This window comes from Onthophagus taurus, chromosome 11 (assembly GCF_036711975.1).
Source record: "Onthophagus taurus isolate NC chromosome 11, IU_Otau_3.0, whole genome shotgun sequence".
In the NCBI taxonomy this organism is placed as follows: Eukaryota; Metazoa; Arthropoda; class Insecta; order Coleoptera; family Scarabaeidae; genus Onthophagus; species Onthophagus taurus.
The window spans coordinates 11,598,065-11,614,718 of NC_091976.1; the positions used below are offsets into that span (position 1 = coordinate 11,598,065).

The window sequence follows — 16,654 nt, forward strand, 5'->3', positions numbered from 1 at the left end:
TCCAACATGCTCCAAGATGACATTTGGCCCCTGAATATCACAAATATGCTCAACAGAATTATCGGAACCAAAAGTGATAGAAAGTTCAAACATGGCTCAGAACGGCGTATAACGTCATAATATCACGTTTTGGGGGCATTTTGTTTTTTATCTCCAACATGCTCCAAGATGACATTTGGCCCCTGAATATCACAAATATGCTCGACAGAATTATCGGAACCAAAAGTGATAGAAAGTTCAAACATGGCTCAGAACGGCGTATAACGTCATAATATCACGTTTTGGGCACATTTTGTTTTTTATCTCCAACATGCTCCAATGTGATATTTGGCATCTGAATATCACATATGTGGTCGACAAAATTACCGGAACCAAAAGTGGTAGAAAGTTCAAACATGGCTCAGAACGGCGTATAACGTCATAATATCACGTTTTGGGCACATTTTGTTTTTTATCTCCAACATGCTCCAATGTGACATTTGGCGCCTGAATATCACAAATTTGGTCAACAGAATTATCGGAACCGAAAGTGGTAGAAAGTTCAAACATGGCTCAGAACGGCGTATAACGTCATAATATCACATTTTGGGCACATTTTGTTTTTTATCTCCAACATGCTCCAATGTGACATTTGGCATCTTAATATCACATATATGGTCGACAGAATTACCGATACCAAAAGTGATAGAAAGTTCAAACATGGCTCAGAACGGCGTATAACGTCATAATAGCACGTTTTAGACGCATTTTGTTTTTTATCTCCAACATGCTTCAAGGTGACATTTGGCGCCTGAATATCACAAATATGGTGGATAGAATTACCGGAACCAAAAGTGATAGAAAGTTCAAACATGGCTCAGAACGGCGTATAACGTCATAATATCACGTTTTGGGCGCATTTTGTTTTTTATCTCCAACATGCTCCAATGTGACATTTGGCGCCTGAATATCACAAATATGGTGGATAGAATTACCGGAACCAAAAGTGATAGAAAGTTCAAACATGGCTCAGAACGGCGTATAACGTCATAATATCACGTTTTGGGCACATTTTGTTTTTTATCTCCAACATGCTCCAGGATGACATTTGGCCCCTGAATATTACAAATATGCTCAACAGAATTATCGGAACCAAAAGTGATAGAAAGTTCACACATGGCTCAGAACGGCGTATAACGTCATAATATCACGTTTTGGGCACATTTTGTTTTTTATCTCCAACATGCTCCAATGTGATATTTGGCATCTGAATATCACATATGTGGTCGACAAAATTACCGGAACCAAAAGTGATAGAAAGTTCAAACATGGCTCAGAACGGCGTATAACGTCATAATATCACGTTTTGGGCACATTTTGTTTTTTATCTCCAACATGCTCCAATGTGATATTTGGCATCTGAATATCAGATATATGGTCGACAGAATTACCGGAACCAAAAGTGATAGAAAGTTCAAACATGGCTCAGAACGGCGTATAACGTCATAATATCACGTTTTGGGCACATTTTGTTTTTTATCTCCAACATGCTCCAAGATGACATTTGGCCCCTGAATATCACAAATATGCTCAACAGAATTATCGGAACCGAAAGTGATAGAAAGTTCACACATGGCTCAGAACGGTGTATAACGCCATAATATCACGTTTTGGGCACATTTTTTTTTCTATCTCCAACATGCTCCAATGTGACATTTGGCGCCTGAATATCACAAATTTGGTCAACAGAATTATCGGAACCGAAAGTGGTAGAAAGTTCAAACATGGCTCAGGACGGCGTATAACGCCATAATATCACGTTTTGGGCACATTTTGTGTTTTATCTTCAACATGCTCCAACATGTCATTTGGCGCCTGAATATCACATATATGGTCGACAGAATTACCGGAACCACAAGTGATAGAAAGTTCAAACATGTCTCAGAACAGCGTATAACGTCATAATATCACGTTTTGGGCACATTTTCTTTTTTATCTCCAACATGCTCCAACATGTCATTTGGCGCCTGAATATCACAAATATGGTCAACAGAATTATCGGAACCAAAAGTGATGGAAAGTTCAAACATGGCTCAGAACGGCGTATAACGCCATAATATCACGTTTTGGGCACATTTTGTTTTTTATCTTCAACATGCTCCAACATGTCATTTGGCGCCTGAATATCACATATATGGTCGACAGAATTACCGGAACCAAAAGTGATAGAAAGTTCAAACATGTCTCAGAACGGCGTATAACGTCATAATATCACGTTTTGGGCACATTCTGTTTTTTATCTCCAACATGCTCCAACATGTCATTTGGCGCCTGAATACCACAGATATGGTCAACAGAATTATCGGAACCAAAAGTGATGGAAAGTTCAAACATGGCTCAGAACGGCGTATAACGTCATAATATCACGTTTTGGGCACATTTTGTTTTTTATCTCCAACATGCTCCAACATGTCATTTGGCGCCTGAATACCACAGATATGGTCAACAGAATTATCGGAACCAAAAGTGATGGAAAGTTCAAACATGGCTCAGAACGGCGTATAACGTCATAATATCACGTTTTGGGCACATTTTGTTTTTTTTCTTCAACATGATCCAACATGTCATTTGGCGCCTGACTATCACAAATTTGGTCAACAGAATTATCGGAACCGAAAGTGATAGAAAGTTCAAACATGGCTCAGAACGGCGTATAACGCCATAACATCACGTTTTGGGCACATTTTGTTTTTTATCTCCAACATGCTCCAACATGTCATTTGGCGCCTGAATATCAAAAATATGGTCAACAGAATTACCGGAACCAAAAGTGATGGAAAGTTCAAACATGTCTCAGAACGGCGTATAACGTCATAATATCACGTTTTGGGCACATTTTGTTTTTTATCTCCAACATGGTCCAATGTGATATTTAGCATCTGAATATCACATATATGGTCGACAGAATTACCGGAACCAAAAGTGATAGAAAGTTCAAACATGGCTCAGAACGGCGTATAACGTCATAATATCACGTTTTGAGCACATTTTGTTTTTTATCTCCAACATGCTCCAATGTGATATTTAGCATCTTAATATCACATATATGGTCGACAGAATTACCGGAACCAAAAGTGATAGAAAGTTCAAACATGGCTCAGAACGGCGTATAACGTCATAATATCACGTTTTGGGCACATTTTGTTTTTTATCTCCAACATGCTCCAAGATGACATTTGGCCCCTGAATATCACAAATATGCTCAACAGAATTATCGGAACCGAAAGTGATAGAAAGTTCACACATGGCTCAGAACGGTGTATAACGCCATAATATCACGTTTTAGGCTCATTTTGTTTTTTATCTTCAACATGCTCCAAGATGACATTTGGCCCCTGAATATCACAAATATGCTCAACAGAATTATCGGAACCAAAAATGATAGAAAGTTCAAACATGGCTCAGAACGGCGTATAACGTCATAATATCACGTTTTGGGGGCATTTTGTTTTTTATCTCCAACGTGCTCCAAGATGACATTTGGCGCCTGAATATCACAAATATGGTCAACAGAATTATCGGAACCAAAAGTGATGGAAAGTTCAAACATGGCTCAGGACGGCGTATAACGCCATAATATCACGTTTTGGGCACATTTTGTGTTTTATCTTTAACATGCTCCAACATGTCATTTGGCGCCTGAATATCACATATATGGTCGACAGAATTACCGGAACCACAAGTGATAGAAAGTTCAAACATGTCTCAGAACAGCGTATAACGTCATAATATCACGTTTTGGGCACATTTTGTTTTTTATCTCCAACATGCTCCAACATGTCATTTGGCGCCTGAATACCACAGATATGGTCAACAGAATTATCGGAACCAAAAGTGATGGAAAGTTCAAACATGGCTCAGAACGGCGTATAACGTCATAATATCACGTTTTGGGCACATTTTGTTTTTTATCTCCAACATGCTCCAATGTGATATTTAGCATCTGAATATCACATATATGGTCGACAGAATTACCGGAACCAAAAGTGATAGAAAGTTCAAACATGGCTCAGAACGGCGTATAACGTCATAATATCACGTTTTGGGCACATTTTGTTTTTTATCTCCAACATGCTCCAAGATGACATTTGGCCCCTGAATACCACAGATATGGTCAACAGAATTATCGGAACCAAAAGTGATGGAAAGTTCAAACATGGCTCAGAACGGCGTGTAACGTCATAATATCACGTTTTGGGCACATTTTGTTTTTTATCTTCAACATGCTCCAACATGTCATTTGGCGCCTGAATATCACATATATGGTCGACAGAATTACCGGAACCAAAAGTGATAGAAAGTTCAAACATGTCTCAGAACGGCGTATAACGTCATAATATCACGTTTTGGGCACATTTTGTTTTTTATCTCCAACATGCTCCAACATGTCATTTGGCGCCTGAATACCACAGATATGGTCAACAGAATTATCGGAACCAAAAGTGATGGAAAGTTCAAACATGGCTCAGAACGGCGTATAACGTCATAATATCACGTTTTGGGCACATTTTGTTTTTTTTCTTCAACATGATCCAACATGTCATTTGGCGCCTGACTATCACAAATTTGGTCAACAGAATTATCGGAACCGAAAGTGATAGAAAGTTCAAACATGGCTCAGAACGGCGTATAACGCCATAACATCACGTTTTGGGCACATTTTGTTTTTTATCTCCAACATGCTCCAACATGTCATTTGGCGCCTGAATATCAAAAATATGGTCAACAGAATTACCGGAACCAAAAGTGATGGAAAGTTCAAACATGTCTCAGAACGGCGTATAACGTCATAATATCACGTTTTGGGCACATTTTGTTTTTTATCTCCAACATGCTCCAATGTGATATTTAGCATCTGAATATCACATATATGGTCGACAGAATTACCGGAACCAAAAGTGATAGAAAGTTCAAACATGGCTCAGAACGGCGTATAACGTCATAATATCACGTTTTGGGCACATTTTGTTTTTTATCTCCAACATGCTCCAAGATGACATTTGGCCCCTGAATATCACAAATATGCTCAACAGAATTATCGGAACCGAAAGTGATAGAAAGTTCACACATGGCTCAGAACGGTGTATAACGCCATAATATCACGTTTTAGGCACATTTTGTTTTTTATCTTCAACATGCTCCAAGATGACATTTGGCCCCTGAATATCACAAATATGCTCAACAGAATTATCGGAAGCAAAAGTGATAGAAAGTTCAAACATGGCTCAGAACGGCGTATAACGTCATAATATCACGTTTTGGGCACATTTTGTTTTTTATCTCCAACATGCTCCAATGTGACATTTGGCATCTGAATATCAGATATATGGTCGACAGAATTACCGGAACCAAAAGTGATAGAAAGTTCAAACATGGCTCAGAACGGCGTATAACGTCATAGTATCACGTTTTGGGCACATTTTGTTTTTTATCTCCAACATGCTTCAAGATGACATTTGGCCCCTGAATATCACAAATATGCTCAACAGAATTATCGGAACCGAAAGTGATAGAAAGTTCACCCATGGCTCAGAACGGTGTATAACGCCATAATATCACGTTTTAGGCACATTTTGTTTTTTATCTTCAACATGCTCCAAGATGACATTTGGCCCCTGAATATCACAAATATGCTCAACAGAATTATCGGAACCAAAAGTGATAGAAAGTTCAAACATGGCTCAGAACGGCGTATAACGTCATAATATCACGTTTTGGGCACATTTTGTTTTTTATCTTCAACATGCTCCAAGATGACATTTGGCGCCTGAATATCACAAATATGGTCAACAGAATTATCGGAACCAAAAGTGATGGAAAGTTCAAACATGGCTCAGGACGGCGTATAACGCCATAATATCACGTTTTGGGCACATTTTGTGTTTTATCTTTAACATGCTCCAACATGTCATTTGGCGCCTGAATATCACATATATGGTCAACAGAATTATCGGAACCAAAAGTAATGGAAAGTTCAAACATGGCTCAGAACGGCGTATAACGTCATAATATCACGTTTTGGGCACATTTTGTTTTTTTTCTTCAACATGATCCAACATGTCATTTGGCGCCTGACTATCACAAATTTGGTCAACAGAATTATCGGAACCGAAAGTGATAGAAAGTTCAAACATGTCTCAGAACGGCGTATAACGTCATAATATCACGTTTTGGGCACATTTTGTTTTTTATCTCCAACATGCTCCAACATGTCATTTGGCGCCTGAATATCACAAATATGGTCAACAGAAATACCGGAACCAAAAGTGATGGAAAGTTCAAACATGTCTCAGAACGGCGTATAACGTCATAATATCACTATTAGAAATGCAAACGGGAAAATTTGAAACACTTATAAATGTCAATTAAAGTTCGGGTGAAAAACTGTCAAATAAAGAAAATGAAATATAAACGTCTTACAGTTCTTGTAGAATCTTTTAGTGGTTGTTCAAACAGAAAATAAAAGTCGAAACACTTTTAACGAACATCTATTCGAAATAACACTTTAAGCACAGAAAATTGACGCGTGGTCTCTTGCACGTGAACGAACTCTTATAAAAAAACAACTGAATAACAAAACTTAAAAAATACGGAACGGCCGACTAATTAAATTATAATTAACAAAAATAACAGAAACTATTAACTTTTAAACATTACCGCCCGCCTTGCCGAACGGACGGCAACCGAAATAACAATAAAACATGTGAAAAGAAAGCATAACCTAATATTGAAACATAATCAAACACAACAAAATAAAAGAACGACGGACAACGTTAAAAAAATCCGAAACAATTAATGAAAACGAAATTAACATTCAATTATCGGCACTCGGTAAGACACAAAGTTTAGTGACGGGTCGCGTTAAAGTCGTTGTTGGTGTCTTCACCGTTGCCACTCGCGCAAATCCGTCCGGTCCGGGGTGGAGATGCGTAATTCGACCAAGTGCCCACTTGGACGGAGGGAAACGTTCGTCCTTTATAAGAACCAACCTTCCTACTTGAGGTAAGTTACGTTGCTGATACCATTTATTGGAATTTTGAATAAACTGGAGATAAAATCTCTCCCATTTTAGCCAGAAGTCGTCTATCATTCGTCGCAAATGTTGCCATCGTGAAAGACGTGAAATGTTAACGTCGAGCAAGGAAGGCTCAGGAACTACAGTGAGGGAACTGCCGATGAGGAAATGGGCGGGCGTTAAAATTTCGTAAGAATTAGGGTCATCGGAGATTGAACAAAGAGGTCGTGAGTTCAATACGGCCTCAATTTGAACGAGGACCGTCGAAAATTCTTCATAAGTAAGTGTTGTTGCTCCGACGACCTTCTTAAAGTGAGTTTTAACTGATTTTACGCTCGCCTCCCATTTTCCTCCGAAGTGGGGCGCTGCTGGCGGATTAAATTTCCATTCGGTCCCGTCACAACTGAGCAGATGTGCAAGATGTCTCCACTGCGACGAGGCCGCTGAGAACATTGCTCGAAGTTCCTTATCAGCTCCCACCAGATTTGTTCCACAATCGCTATAGATGCAGCTTGGGATTCCACGACGACCGGAGAAACGTTTGAATGCTGCAAGGAATCCCGCTGTCGTGTAGTCAGAAGTGATCTTCAGGTGAACAGCTGAGGTAGTCATACAAACAAAGACGATTAAATATCCTTTGTACATTTTAGCTCCTCTCCCTCGCATACTGCGAAGCTGAAACGGCCCAGCATAATCTATGCCTGAATGTTGGAATGGTTTTGAAGGACGAACTCTGGCCGAAGGAAGTTGACCCATGAGCTGCTGGCTTGTAACAGCTCGCTGTTTTGCGCATATCATGCATCGATGGATAAAAGCCCGAACGGGAACACGGCCTCCAATGATCCAAAACTGTCGACGAATGGAAGTGGAGGTAAGTTGTGTTCCTCCATGCAATGTTCTACGATGATGGCTGTCAATTATCAATGTAGTGAGTCTGGAGTCCCTTGGCAGTATAATTGGGTGTTTCTCGTCCCAATCCAACGTCGAAAATCGAAGGCGACCAGTGATACGGAGAAACCCCAATCCATCAACGAATGGGACTAAACGGAATAGTGGGCTTGAACGCTGAACTGCTTTTCCGCTCTGCAGAAGTCGGATCTCTTGACCGAAGTATAATTGCTGACATTCGCGAACCCAAAACATTAAAGAGCGATTAATTTCTTCCGGCGACAGAATATCTGAAACAGAATAAAGCTTATTTCTGTCGAAAACTCTGATACACCAAGCCGTAACACGAAGAAGTTTGCTCAAGGACGAATATTTTTCTTTAAGGTCCCAGCCTTTTTTCACCATGGATGCTGTGTTTGAAGTTGAAATAGCTCGTTGCTCCACGTCAGCTTCAGTACTCAACGTTGCCCGGAACAAAGGCCACTGTGATGATGATGAACGGAGCCAGGAAGGTCCGGACCACCAAAAATCCTCTTGCTGCAGTCTCCTCAATGGAACGCCACGAGATAGTAGATCCGCTGGATTATCCTCGCTTGGGAGATGATGCCACTTCGCCTCGGTCAATTCCTGGATCTCGGTCACCCTGTTGCGAACATAGTCCTTCCAACGTGATGGATGGCTGCAGATCCAGAATAGAGCAACGGTCGAATCGCTCCACAGGTGCACTGGATGATTAATAAGATCCAAAGTCACGCGAACTCGTCGGATCAAACGCGTAAGAATAACCGCGGCGCACAACTCGAGTCGCGGTATCGTAACGCGCTTAATTGGTGACACTTTTGTTTTAGCGATAAGGATTGAAACACGCACTTCATCGCCCGAAACAACCCGAAGGTAAACCACCGCACCATAAGCGCTGTTCGAGGCGTCAGCGAATCCATGAACCTCGACCGATTGTGCACAGTCCGACAACCCAAGCCACCTCGGTACCCGAATAGTTGGAACCTCTTTAAAATTATCAAGGAAAAAACTCCACCGCGTCACCAAATCGCTTGGTAAAGAATCGTCCCACTCAAGATTTCGAGTCCACAGCTCTTGCATAAAGATTTTGGCTGTAACAACGATAGGAGCTAGCCAGCCGAGCGGGTCAAACAACCGCGCGATAAAGGATAAGATGACGCGTTTGGTAAGTTCGAATGGTTTATCAGTATATGACTTGAAACTGAACAAAAAATTATCCTCTGAATTGTTCCAGAGCAATCCCAACGCACGCGGCGAGTTTGTTTCGTCTAACTTAACAGTACTTGAACCTGAAAGGAATTCAGGAGCTAAAGAACGAAGCACTTCAGGATGATTCGACGTCCATTTTCGCGCAGTAAAACCGCCCGCCGTCAGGATAAGGTTCACTTGAAAGATAACCTCCTGAACCTTGTCTAGATCGTTCGCGCCCGAGAGGATGTCGTCCACATAGGTGTCCAGTCGAATAACAGAAGCTCCCAGAGGCTGTGAGCTTAAGTGTTCGTCCGCTAGCTGCCGAAGGCACCGAATCGCTAAGTATGGCGCGCACGATAACCCGTAAGTAACGGTACTTAGCTGATAGGTTTGAATAGGATCCGTACAGTTTTCACGCCAAACGATTTGTTGATACCGCCAATCGTCTGGATGTACTTTAATCTGTCTGTACATTTTTTCTAGATCACACGCGAATACCACCGGATGGCGTCTCCACCGGAGAAGAACGTCGACCAACTCGGTTTGAAGTTTAGGCCCGGTATGGAGACATTCATTTAACGACATGCCCGAAGATGTTTTCTGGGACCCATTAAACACGACGCGCAATTTTGTAGTCGAACTGCTCTCCCGAATAACTCCATGATGAGGCAAATAGAATTGAGGAAGTTCACGAAGCGGGGCCGATACTTGACGCATGTGATCCAATTCAAGGTATTCACACATAAATTGATTGTACTTCTGTTTAAAATTCAAATTTTTCGCGAATCTCAGTTCAAGTCTTGTGAAAGTCTGTATGGCAATCGGATAAGAAGCGCCCAATTCAGTGGGAGACCGACGGAAAGGAAGACGAACCACGAAACGACCGTTTAAATCACGCGAATAGTTACTCACAAAGTGATCTTCGCACTCTTTTTCGTCCGGCGAAATACAGGGAACCGAAACCGTATCGTCTTCCTGTTGCCAAAAACGTTGAATAATTTCAAGGAGTTCCCGATCAATCGAACATTGAAACGCGAACGGGTTTGAGTTTGAAGACGGTTGATCGGCCATGATACCGGAAAGAATCCACCCGAGGGAGGTTTGTTGAGCCACGAGTGATCCATCCTCGCTTCTTCGAATTCCATCTTGAATTATTTTTGAGTAGAAAGTAACCCCAAGAATCAAATCAATATTTCTAGATGATGTAAAATCAGGATCAGCTAGCGGAAGGTCTGCTAACTCGAAGGGAATATGCGCTGTTCTTTTTTGAGGAAGATATGCGGTAAGTTTCGGGAGAATTAGAGCTTCTTCTTCGTATGAAATGAAAGGGTTCACTTTTGATGTTAGTTTAATGTTCACAGTACCGCGTGAGACACTGGTGTGCTGCGACCCAATGCCAAAAATTGGGATACTGGCTGAATGACGCGAAATCTGCAACTGTTGCACCAGGGACTCGGAGATAAAGGATACTTCTGATCCTTGGTCGATGAGAGCTCGAACTAGAATGGTTTCACCGCGACTAGAAACTGTTAACACTAGCGCTGTCGCCAGAATCACGGGGGTATGAACGTGGTGTGAATTTATAACGTGAGAATTTGAGGAAAGTGGCGCTTGATTATTATTTGTTCGAGATGAAAGTTGCTGAACGTTTGTTTCGGGGTTCGCATGCTGTGTGCTTGTAGAACGTGAACGGGAATCTGAAGGGGCATCATGCAACGTGCTATGGTGATTCTTGTTGCATACGCGGCAGCGCTTCGAAACGCGACAATCCTTTACAAGGTGAGGTCCAAGACAGTTAAAGCATCGTTTATTACTTTTCACGAATTCGATTCTTGCAGACGGACTCTTCGCAAGGTACGTTGGACATGAAGAGATATAATGATTCGAAGTGCATATGAAACAGTTGGACGTTCCGGAAGATGCGTTGTGAACTTTTACAACTGGGATCTTCGTGGAATGTGAAGTTTGGTTAGGCTTTCGGTTTGCTTGCAAGTTCTCGATTGCCTCCAATGTATGAATACGCCCGATTAAGAAGTTCTCGAGTTCTTCATACGTTGAGGGATCTCGATGGTCACCGATGGACTTTTCCCATTCTTTCATCACGTCCATATCTAATTTTCTGATAATCAGAAAAACTAGAAAATAATCCCAATGTTGGACGGGACATTTCAAAACTTCAAGCGCACCGATTGCTTCTTTCACTTCCCCGACGAGTCGTTTTAATTCACTCGAAGATTCGTTCTTCATAGCGCGCGCGGAAAATAGTATTGCTAATTGAGATTCGATAAGTAACCGGCGATTTTCGTATCGTTCAACTAACGTCTGCCACGCCCTTTCGAAATTTTCATTCGTTATCGCGATGTTTTTGAGCAATTGAGCTGGCTCACCGATTAATGTCATTTTCAGGTACTGCAATCGTTCAACGTCTGATAATTCCCGATTATCAGTAACCATTGCGACGAACAAATCCCGAAACTGAGCCCAATTAGCGTACTTTCCGTCGAAATTGGGAAGTTTGATTTGCGGCAAACGTCGCGAAGGCGCCGATGGACGAACCATCTCCGTTACGCTTCCAGCGGGGGCTTGAGAAGGCTGAGGAATTAGAAATGATTCCATCAGATCGAGAATTTCGCCCTTGGCCTCCATATACGCCTCCTCACAAACCGAAAATAAATCATCTGTGAAATATATTGTTTCTGTGAATAAATGCCGATATTTTGACAAGTATTTATGCGACTCGTTGAATTCACTCCAATTCGCTTCAAGTCGCTCAAGACGACTTTGAATGTTTCCGCGAGTACGTTTCGCGATCGCGAGTTTCTTAATATTGTCTATTGTGCGAGAAATTAACCCGTGAATGTCATTTTGCCGTTCAAAAATCGGGTTTAAGTCAATTTCACTAGCGGTTGCCATGGTAACGTAACACAAATAAACACGAAAACGAAAAATCGAAAAACACACAAAACGTTCTTTCTCTCCGCACTTCCGGTTATAGATCCGGCTCGAAGGACCAAAAAATGTTAAGAAAATATTAGAAATGCAAACGGGAAAATTTGAAACACTTATAAATGTCAATTAAAGTTCGGGTGAAAAACTGTCAAATAAAGAAAATGAAATATAAACGTCTTACAGTTCTTGTAGAATCTTTTAGTGGTTGTTCAAACAGAAAATAAAAGTCGAAACACTTTTAACGAACATCTATTCGAAATAACACTTTAAGCACAGAAAATTGACGCGTGGTCTCTTGCACGTGAACGAACTCTTATAAAAAAACAACTGAATAACAAAACTTAAAAATACGGAACGGCCGACTAATTAAATTATAATTAACAAAAATAACAGAAACTATTAACTTTTAAACAATCACGTTGTATGTGTATGTAGAGAGAGGGGTGCGTAATATTTACGCGCACTTGGGCCCCAGCGGGCCCCTTGTGCATACTCCCTTGGAGGCTCGAGATGGTAGAGAAGATCTCGTTAGGTGACGATACCGCTTACTCGTTTCCAATGACGAGTTACCGCCGCCCCGACCCCGAGGGGTCAGAGGGCGCTCACGCGCATTCGTCCCTATAAGTCGAGCCTCACACACATGCGTGCTAACGACAACCAGAGATGTTAGACTGGTTGCCGGGACCGACGGCTTAACGTCCCCTCCGAAGGACGGGGGGCGACTCAACGTGAATTCACCGGGGTTCGAACCCGGGACGTCTGCGTGTTAACCCGAGAGCTAACACGCTGAGCCATCACGCCCCCTTATAATAATATCACGTTTTGGGCACATTTTGTTTTTTATCTGCAACATGCCCCAAGATGACATTTGGCCCCTGAATATCACAAATATGCTCAACAGAATTATCGGAACCAAAAGTGATAGAAAGTTCAAACATGGCTCAGAACGGCGTATAATGTCATAATATCACGTTTTGGGCACATTTTGTTTTTTATCTCCAACATGCTCCAATGTGACATTTGGCATCTGAATATCAGATATATGGTCGACAGAATTACCGGAACCAAAAGTGATAGAAAGTTCAAACATGGCTCAGAACGGCGTATAACGTCATAATATCACGTTTTTGGCACATTTTGTTTTTTATCTCCAACATGCTCCAACATGTCATTTGGCGCCTGAATATCACAAATATGGTCAACAGAATTATCGGAACCAAAAGTGATAGAAAGTTCAAACATGGCTCAGGACGGCGTATAACGCCATAATATCACGTTTTGGGCACATTTTGTGTTTTATCTTTAACATGCTCCAACATGTCATTTGGCGCCTGAATATCACAAATATGCTCAACAGAATTATCGGAACCGAAAGTGATAGAAAGTTCACACATGGCTCAGAACGGTGTATAACGCCATAATATCACGTTTTAGGCACATTTTGTTTTTTATCTTCAACATGCTCCAAGATGACATTTGGCCCCTGAATATCACAAATATGGTCAACAGAATTATCGGAACCAAAAGTGATAGAAAGTTCAAACATGGCTCAGAACGGTGTATAACGTCATAATATCAAGTTTTGAGCACATTTTGTATTTTATCTCCAACATGCTCCAATGTGACATTTGGCATCTGAATATCAGATATATGGTCGACAGAATTACCGGAACCAAAAGTGATAGAAAGTTCAACCATGGCTCAGAACGGCGTATAACGTCACAATATCACGTTTTGGGCACATTTTGTTTTTTATCTCCAACATGCTCCAATGTGATATTTGGCATCTGAATATCAGATATATGGTCGACAGAATTACCGGAACCAAAAGTGATAGAAAGTTCAAACATGGCTCAGAACGGCGTATAACGCCATAATATCACGTTTTGGGCACATTTTGTTTTTTATCTTCAACATGCTCCAACATGTCATTTGGCGCCTGAATATCACATATATATTTTCGACAGAATTACCGGAACCAAAAGTGATAGAAAGTTCAAACATGTCTCAGAACGGCGTATAACGTCATAATATCACGTTTTGGGCACATTTTGTTTTTTATCTCCAACATGCTCCAACATGTCATTTGGCGCCTGAATACCACAGATATGGTCAACAGAATTATCGGAACCAAAAGTGATGGAAAGTTCAAACATGGCTCAGAACGGCGTATAACGTCATAATATCACGTTTTGGGCACATTTTGTTTTTTTTCTTCAACATGATCCAACATGTCATTTGGCGCCTGACTATCACAAATTTGGTCAACAGAATTATCGGAACCGAAAGTGATAGAAAGTTCAAACATGTCTCAGAACGGCGTATAACGTCATAATATCACGTTTTGGGCACATTTTGTTTTTTATCTCCAACATGCTCCAACATGTCATTTGGCGCCTGAATATCACAAATATGGTCAACAGAATTACCGGAACCAAAAGTGATGGAAAGTTCAAACATGTCTCAGAACGGCGTATAACGTCATAATATCACGTTTTGGGGACATTTTGTTTTTTATCTCCAACATGCTCCAATGTGATATTTGGCATCTGAATATCACATATATGGTCGACAGAATTACCGGAACCAAAAGTGATAGAAAGTTCAAACATGGCTCAGAACGGCGTATAACGTCATAATATCACGTTGTATGTGTATGTAGAGGGAGGGGTGCGTAATATTTACGCGCACTTAGGCCCCAGCGGGCCCCTTGTGCATACTCCCTTGGAGACTCGAGATGGTAGAGAAGATCTCGTTAGGTGACGATACCGCTTACTCGTTTCCAATGACGAGTTACCGCCGCCCCGACCCCGAGGGGTCAGACGGCGCTCACGCGCATTCGTCCCTATAAGTCGAGCCTCACACACATGCGTGCTAACGACAACCAGAGATGTTAGACTGGTTGCCGGGACCGACGGCTTAACGTCCCCTCCGAAGGACGGGGGGCGACTCAACGTGAATTCACCGGGGTTCGAACCCGGGACGTCTGCGTGTTAACCCGAGAGCTAACACGCTGAGCCATCACGCCCCCTTATAATAATATCACGTTTTGGGCACATTTTGTTTTTTATCTGCAACATGCCCCAAGATGACATTTGGCCCCTGAATATCACAAATATGCTCTACAGAATTATCGGAACCGAAAGTGATAGAAAGTTCACACATGGCTCAGAACGGTGTATAACGCCATAATATCACGTTTTAGGCACATTTTGTTTTTTATCTTCAACATGCTCCAACATGACATTTGGCCCCTGAATATCACAAATATGCTCAACAGAATTATCGGAACCAAAAGTGATAGAAAGTTCAAACATGGCTCAGAACGGCGTATAACGTCATAATATCACGTTTTGGGCACATTTTGTTTTTTATCTCCAACATGCTCCAATGTGACATTTGGCATCTGAATATCAGATATATGGTCGACAGAATTACCGGAACCAAAAGTGATAGAAAGTTCAAACATGGCTCAGAACGGCGTATAACGTCATAATATCACGTTTTTGGCACATTTTGTTTTTTATCTCCAACATGCTCCAACATGTCATTTGGCGCCTGAATATCACAAATATGGTCAACAGAATTATCGGAACCAAAAGTGATAGAAAGTTCAAACATGGCTCAGGACGGCGTATAACGCCATAATATCACGTTTTGGGCACATTTTGTGTTTTATCTTTAACATGCTCCAACATGTCATTTGGCGCCTGAATATCACAAATATGCTCAACAGAATTATCGGAACCGAAAGTGATAGAAAGTTCACACATGGCTCAGAACGGTGTATAACGCCATAATATCACGTTTTAGGCACATTTTGTTTTTTATCTTCAACATGCTCCAAGATGACATTTGGCCCCTGAATATCACAAATATGCTCAACAGAATTATCGGAACCAAAAGTGATAGAAAGTTCAAACATGGCTCAGAACGGCGTATAACGTCATAATATCACGTTTTGGGCACATTTTGTTTTTATCTCCAACATGCTCCAACATGTCATTTGGCGCCTGAATATCACAAATATGGTCAACAGAATTATCGGAACCAAAAGTGATGGAAAGTTCAAACATGGCTCAGAACGGCGTATAACGTCATAATATCACGTTTTGGGCACATTTTGTTTTTTATCTCCAACACGCTCCAACATGTCATTTGGCGCCTGAATATCACCAATATGGTCAACAGAATTATCGGAACCAAAAGTGATAGAAAGTTCAAACATGGCTCAGAACGGCGTATAACGTCATAATATCACGTTTTGGGCACATTTTGTTTTTTATCTCCAACATGCTCCAACATGTCATTTGGCGCCTGAATATCACAAATATGGTCAACAGAATTATCGGAACCAAAAGTGATGGAAAGTTCAAACATGGCTCAGAACGGCGTATAACGTCATAATATCACGTTTTGGGCACATTTTGTTTTTTATCTCCAACATGCTCCAACATATCATTTGGCGCCTGAATATCACCAATATGGTCAACAGAATTATCGGAACCAAAAGTGATAGAAAGTTCAAACATGGCTCAGAACGACGTATAA

At 41.2% G+C, this 16,654-nt stretch overlaps 1 protein-coding gene across 1 annotated transcript; it reads right to left on the reverse strand.

The window, feature by feature from the left end:
* Positions 1–6,853: 6,853 nt before the first annotated feature.
* Positions 6,854–12,067, reverse strand: LOC139432101 (uncharacterized). Its single transcript, XM_071200443.1, has one exon. The coding sequence runs from the start codon at positions 12,065–12,067 to the stop codon at positions 6,854–6,856; it is 5,214 nt and encodes a 1,737-aa protein (XP_071056544.1).
* Between the last annotated feature and the right edge of the window lie 4,587 nt (positions 12,068–16,654).